The sequence below is a fragment of the Ceratina calcarata genome, unplaced genomic scaffold (assembly GCF_001652005.2).
Source record: "Ceratina calcarata isolate Rehan_Ccalc_2016 unplaced genomic scaffold, ASM165200v1 scaffold325.2, whole genome shotgun sequence".
Classification (NCBI taxonomy): Eukaryota; Metazoa; Arthropoda; class Insecta; order Hymenoptera; family Apidae; genus Ceratina; species Ceratina calcarata.
The window spans coordinates 7271-14774 of NW_017155190.1; the positions used below are offsets into that span (position 1 = coordinate 7271).

Consider the following 7504-nt stretch of genomic DNA (forward strand, 5'->3'; position numbering starts at 1 on the left):
GTCCGCTCCCTGAGATAACCGTTCTCTCCTTTCCCTTTGTGAAGTCTTGGCCTGACGAGGGGTGGAGAACAGTTAGAAAATGTATACAGATTTCCAACGCTTGACGAGACAATGGGCTTTGACCTTCGTTTGGGCTGGCAATCAGTTTTTGGAAATGCGTTGAAGTACCTTTTTACTTCGAGACAACTCTGTTTCCTTTTCTGTGTGACTGGAAAAGGCTATTTGTTGACGAGTTAATCCCTTTTAATGCTAACTGGTCATAAATTCTATTTTTTCCGTTGAACGGACGGAACAATATCTCTTGATAAGTAACTTTTTTCAAGAAATTCTTAACATAATCTTGTGTACAGATTGGATGTTAACCTGAAGAACGAAATTCTCTGCGCTGGGGCCAGGAACGCGAACGAGAGCATGTGGACTAATATTCTGAAGCAAATAATTGTATCTGAACCCGATGAAGAGATTAGGAAGGAACAGGTGGTGGCTCTAGCCTGCTCCAACTCGACTAAGATTCTGAAGAAATACCTAAACTCAACCCTCGATCCAAACTATCCGATTGATTTCAAGACCGCAGCGGCAAACGTGGTGTCCAGATATCCGGGGGGTGCCCAACTCGTTTTCAATTTCGTGCTCAAACAATACCGACGCATCGAGAAATTGTAACTAACTTCGTACCTTTCTTTCTTTTCACTGTGGTCATTGTTACGTTTACTTAAGGTTATGTGAACCGTAAAATCTCTAAAAGTTTAAGAAAAATGATAACAAGTTGTGCCCAATACGTGAAACGATAAACGTTTAGAAAGGTTTACAAAATCGTTGACGTGTTTTTTTAAGTCAAGCAATTTTTTTATATATAATTTCTATAATTCTAATATATGATTCTGGCACTTAATGATTGTTAATGTAATTTGAATGCTACGTCACCATTTTTACTTAAAAATTCATACAACCTTAAAAGAAAAATTAAAACAATGCTAAATAGTTATGGCATGACAGTGTGAATCTACATCTAATATAACTGATCTCATTTCTTCACTTCGTGATTTCAGAGAGAATTTCAAAACTATTATGAAAGATGTCGTTACAGCGATTAGCGGAGGAGTTACGAATAAGGAGCAACTTCTTAATGTAAGTTCGGTTTCATAGCTTTCTAAAAACAAACCTCGTTACATGTCCTCTTTTCTACTGTTTAATGGAAATCCACCTAAATGTGAAGACCTCAATATCTCTTTCATTTGCAATGACAGAAAAAATATTTCTTATGTTATATAAATGCTACCAAAACATGAACGCTGCAAGATTTTCTTCAACGTCATTTTGTTCTAAGTGTTTAAGGTAGCTCGATAGCACTTGCAAAACATATACGATTTTAATACAAGTTGAACTAAACAATAGTTAGAGTATGGAACTTTCATTTTCCGTAAAGAAAATATAGGCTTTCCGTGAAAATTTTTTATAAAGATGCATTACAAAATTCTTGGCCGCCTGCTATACGGGCGCTCTGATTGGTCGGAGTTTTTCATTAACAACTCGACAACCACGCTTCAAACAACTTTTTTTACAAAGGAAAATATTATTTAAAATCACCTCAGGAACCGCCCATTATAAAATGTACCACGAGTTCTGGGATACTCTGTGTACATACATGCAGGATATCCCAGAAAAAGTGTCAGAGCCGAAAAGAGGTGACTTCGTAGGTTTCTGAACAGCAATTTCCTTATGCAAAATGTACAGTCAGTCACGGTTTTTGAACTGTTAACGAGGAATACTGACTAATGACGGAAATATTGGCTCGAATCGTAAAGCTCGGCCGTGGTTCAGCGCGGGCCCTACACGTGCTTTCATTGGTCAGCATTCTTCGTTAATAATTCAAAAACCATGCCTCACTCTGCATTTTGCCAAAAGAAAGTTTTGTTAAAAAATACATACACAATCATCTCTATTCGGCTCTAATACTTTCTCAGTATATTTCGGACAGGTACCCTATCCTAAATCATACATCCGTTCCCAATACCTCGATTATACTACACAAGTGATCCTGAGATGATAGAAGCAAGACCTAAATACCCGTCACTTCGCGATTAATAAAGAATTTTGGAATTTAAATCGAAATGTATAGAATTGTTCGTTTGATTTCAGCTGACCGCATTTTTCCTGGGTAGAAAACTGGATCCGGAGGATGATGTCTTGAAAGATGCGGTACAGAACATGATATGGATTAATAAATACAAGTCAACTGTAGATGAGTGGCTGGGCGATAACAGTGATATATTCGAGAGGCCCGATAACGGAGGTAATAGTATAGGCGCGTCGTTCCTCGTTATACTCTTATTATTAATTACCCGATTTTGTTAACACGTAGTTTTAATAAAATAGAAGCATTACAGCGTAGTTCTAAGAAAATAGACGCATTACAGCGTAGTTTTACTGAAATAGGAACTGACCAAACGAGTGAACGAATGTAATCAAGCATAAAGAGTTTTAGAATCAATATACCAGGAGTATACTTAAACGAAACGCATAAACGCGATAGAAATACGTAGGACGCCAAGTGTGCCAATAGATTTCATAAAATACTTACAGACAGTGTAAATAAATATTTTTATATCCTCTCGATGAAAGTATGTACGACAAAGAAATAATATAAGGAACTGTAACATCGTCAAATGCGCTTAAATAATTCATAATTGAACACTTCACAGTAATTAATTAAGAGAGAGACAGGAGGTTCTTTATATTTTAAGCTACCAGACATGCTTTCATAAGTACCATTCATTTTAATGTTCAACTCAATTAAATTAGAACTGCAGATATTTTAGGATAAGATATAGTTCGTTTAATGCCGCACGAACTGGAATAGCGTGAGGATGCAATTGCCAGAAATTTTTTACAATTAATGTACGATAAGTGCCCTCAAACCTGACAAAAATAGATGTATAGAGTATACTAGTAATATACCCAGTAGTATACTAGTAGTATACCCAGAGTATACTAGTTAAGTTTCCTATTTTCTGTTCGATGCGATTATTTTAATGCGCACAGATTTTAAACAAATATTTTTATACCCTGTCGATGAAACTATGTACAGTAAAGAAGTAACAAAAGAAACTGTGGTTCGTCGTCGAGTGCGTTTAAATAATTCTTACCGGTTAAACACTTTACAGTAATTGGTGAGTGGAAAACAGAAAGTTCTTTATATTCTAAGCTGGCAAACATTCCCAATTAACTTTGAACTGTATATTTTTTACCATAAAATACAATTCATTTGACACAAGAATAAGCCAGTGATGCATTTTTCATATCTCCTGCCATAAAAAAAGACATCAGTACCCAAAATGATTTCCTTAATCGATTGAAGGCCGATGCATTCAATCGATATTGAATAATCAATATCCTGACGATTCATTTTGATGTCCATTTTGGATTCTTCAAGAATAGGTACAACAAAGAACGAGGAAAAAGCGTAAGTTTCACATTAATTGAAATATTTGTTGGCTCAAATAAAATAGTATTTGTTTTAAATGTCTGTTCTTTGAATACGATTAACGTTCTAATGATTGAAAGACAGTCAAGAATAATATTAAGTGAACACTCTCTAAAACAGAATAGTTGGCTTACAGGCGGCTTGAATTTTCATCAAAAGATAAAAGAGTTAATTTACCAAATGTACGAGTAATTCAAGGAATTCCAGACCCAGTTCGCACACATACATAAAAAATGCGTTCTCCCTCTATCTGACTTTAATAGTTTCCACTCGTAGACGGAAATTGAAGCTAAGTATTTTTCATCTGCGCGTAGGAACTAGGTCCAGAATGCGGCATGTTGCACGACACGTCAAACGACATCATATCATCATTATAATAGGGCAGGGCTTCTTAAACTTTTGTCATTCACGACCCCATTTATGATTGCGAGTTACCATTACAGTCGTCAAAATTTTGCTACGCGACCCCATTTGGGGTCGCGACCCATAGTTTAAGAAGCCCTGTAATAGGGCGACCGGTAGAAACGTTTTAAAATATGAAGGATGATCATTGATGATGGAAGTAAACTGATCTAAATACTTCAAATCACGCACTCGCTCGATTGTTCGATTACATTTGTTATGTCAAGCATTTTATTGCCTTGTTTTGTTTATTTTCATTGACGACTTGTAGCGAAGCCACATGTAAGTTTCAACGAATCTCGTGAATCGAAAAATAGCGAATGGCAATCGTTCCGATTTTCTTGAAGAAGTAGCCGCGGGTGGTGCAGAAAGTCCGTCCAATATGAAGGACGCCGGTTATCGCCAGGAGTACACAATGTATTAAGTGCGGGGAATATGTGTCGATGGAAGAACTTGGCTTCTCATTACTACGAAACTTGGAAACTATTTACAAATGAGCAGAACACAGAGGGGAATCATGTAATGGGTAATGAAAAAAAATTGTCTGCTGTACAGTGTAATAGCTATTCCCTGTTTCACATATTCATATTTTTTACCTTTAAATACTAAATGAGATTTTATAAATTATCATTAATAAATCCAAACAACGTCCCAATAGCTAGTTAAGTACAATATATAAAAATTGGATAACAGAAGAAATCTATTTATTTCACATATAATGTTGTTGATAATATTTGTCGTCGTCATATCAAACATTAAATCAGGCTAACGGATCACTAGTGATACACGACATAAATCCATTCGGGAGTTATAAAAATAAATTAGTGAGACATGCATGTGAAAATTCGTACAAAAGAAGGAATTTTTGGTGTCCCGTCGATTTCAACACAATATGTACTGCGTGCTCCATACAAAATTCATCGAATACGCCTGATAAAATAAATGGCTATCAGCGAATTCCTAAAAAATGATTTACAACGACGGAAGCACGATTTTACACATAACCGATGCGGGGCTATGATATAATAACGCCAATCGTAACGACACCCATCTCTGTAACGTTTATCGATGAGCTTACGAAATTCAAACATATTTCGATAACAGCTCCATCGTAGCCACCTTATAAAGCAGGGACACTTGTAAACATGTGGTCTGTCGTACAACGCCCGCTGACGTGCAAGTACACCCCTGTTACAATAGCCGAATTTTATCGTTTGCTCGTTCGCAAGGTACGTTATCAAGCCAATTATTATACTTCGAATGATTTCAGAAGATAATCGAACAGAACGAAAACGAGGTCGAATTCGTAATCGCGCGATTCTCCGACCGGTACTAACTGCTAATTAAACTTATTATTTTCTAACTCAGCACTGGTAAATACTTGCAAGTTATGNATGTATTACCTAATCCTGTAAAACATTTGCCATGCATCTTGTTGTCAAGAATTCATGCATTTTTATCCACTATATATATTTTTACGTTTTTATGTCTTAAATTTTGCTATAAATGCATATTATCTACAGTTTATTTATTATAAATTGTTCCATTTGCTGATCTATTTAATCATATTTACCAGATCCCAATTTTTGTTCATTTCCTAATTTCTACTTTCTGACTTATTTTATTATAATTTTATATGCTACATATAAAATAATATGAAAAGAAGAATGAGTAGAAATTATGGTGTAAACAAAAATTGGGACATTTACCTTAATTCTTGATTTTTTTAGACTATCAATTCAAGGTGTTTGATGGATACATAATTTAAAATAAATTTCAATTTCATTTTAGTGAACTTAAATGATTTAACTAATGTGCTTTGTATACAGTGGCCATTAATATTCGGACATATTTCAAAACTGAATTAATTTTCTTAATGTTGGATCAAACAATTTAATGTTTTACTAGCTATATAATCTCTGCAAAAAATTATACGCTATGGGCGAATTTTAAGTGAAATGTGATAAAATAATTATTAAAGTCGTTTAACTATTAGTTCCTTCTGCGTTCTGAAAATTGATACTATTATTGTATCTAATTTTCAACTGAATCAGAACTTTTTCATGCGTTAATCGTGAATTTATCAGTTACGGATTTTTTGGCACTCCGTGAGTCTGATGGACAGGAACCGAATAACGCAGGCACAGTAACGGACGCGTGATTTCGCGGACAAATACGTTTATTTAGCTGAGCTGAGACAGTTTGTTCTTTATTAATTACACAATGCACAAATGATGACGATTTCCCATTACAAATTTTGATCTACGACGAATGTAACCGTGAACGAGACGACAAGCGTTAGGACGAAGTGCCAACGGAAAGATGTTAGTTAATGTGTTCGTGGAATCAACACATGGTTCATGTTTCACAATATTTCTTTTATTATCATCTAAGTGTTGACTGTTATCAGTGATGAAATATCTTCTTAATATTTTTATTTCTATTTTACTTGCTCAGTGCGTACATACTTCTACATTTCTACAGATATACGTACATATTTTGTACGACAATCTTAATTTAATTCTATTAGCTGTCTATTTATTATAATTAATTTTTTGTAGCCTTAACCAGTTAAGTGTGTTTGACTATATCCGTCATGGAAGAATGGCAGAATTTTGTGTTATGACGGCTATATTCTGTAGATTGTATTACAATTTGAAAATGAAATATATTTGAATAAACACTTGTGTATACATTTTTTTGGGACATTCTATATGTTCCACTATTTTATCTTATAACCAAGGGAATTATAACCGCTTTTGATTGAATTCATATAAATATTGTACAAAAAGCATCTTTCAAAATTTTCGTGGAGACTTCGACGAAAACCTTTTTTTCGTTACACATTAAGGTCAATGTCCCAATTTCTGTTCACATTCCAACTTGTAACTATTGGCTTATGTTTCTATCATTTTAAAGTGACGTATAAAACTATAGAAAAATAGTGAGTAGTGGTGAAGTGGTAGCCGTAGACTTCCAGTCTTCTATTGCACGCCAACATAATATTGTGCAGCCAATTTTGTTGTAAAAGATCTGAAACTGTTTATCTCTATTTACAACTATTACACTTAACTGTGATTACAAGATTGGGTGTTATATACTTGATGAAATTTTGTTGTACACGCGATAGAGGACTTTTTGAATCTAAGTCTTGAAAAAGTTGTAGGGTAGGAAGAAAGGAAAATGGAGAGGAAGGATCTGGGAAAGTCGTTGTGAGAGTGTTTAAAAAATGAAAATTGAGAGCTATGATTGGTTGGCTGACGAAATGGTTTGAACTATGAAAACGTGGTGGAAAATCAAGGAAGTAGGACTGTAAAGGATGGTAAGGGTAAGGTGACAAGGGAGATGTGCATGGTTACCTATTTCGTCGGTATCCCAAATTTTTTAGTTTTTCTGACCGTGCGCAATAAAACTGAGTCCCGAATGATTTGAGTCTAGCGTACTTACTTGAGAAAATACTGTTACTGACCGTTGTAAAAAACATATGGTTGGCAACGCGAAGAAATGTCGTAGATGAAATGTCAGGAATTTATTTTTTACTTGGGGTCTATTTACGACGTAACAAGTAGAAATTGAAACATTTACTTTAATGTGTAACAAAACATTCGCGAGAGTCTC

The 7504-nt window shown here is 34.8% G+C and overlaps 1 protein-coding gene across 1 annotated transcript in view; it reads left to right on the forward strand.

Annotated features, from left to right (window-relative positions):
- Positions 1 to 7504, forward strand: part of LOC113464290 (aminopeptidase N-like) — a 24384-nt gene that overhangs the window by 6204 nt on the left and 10676 nt on the right. Inside the window, exons 2-5 of the mRNA XM_026813299.1 lie at positions 351 to 659; positions 1050 to 1128; positions 2140 to 2293; positions 4204 to 4303. Coding sequence (XP_026669100.1) covers positions 351 to 659; positions 1050 to 1128; positions 2140 to 2293; positions 4204 to 4303 — 642 coding nt within the window. The remainder of the gene's footprint in view (positions 1 to 350; positions 660 to 1049; positions 1129 to 2139; positions 2294 to 4203; positions 4304 to 7504) is intronic.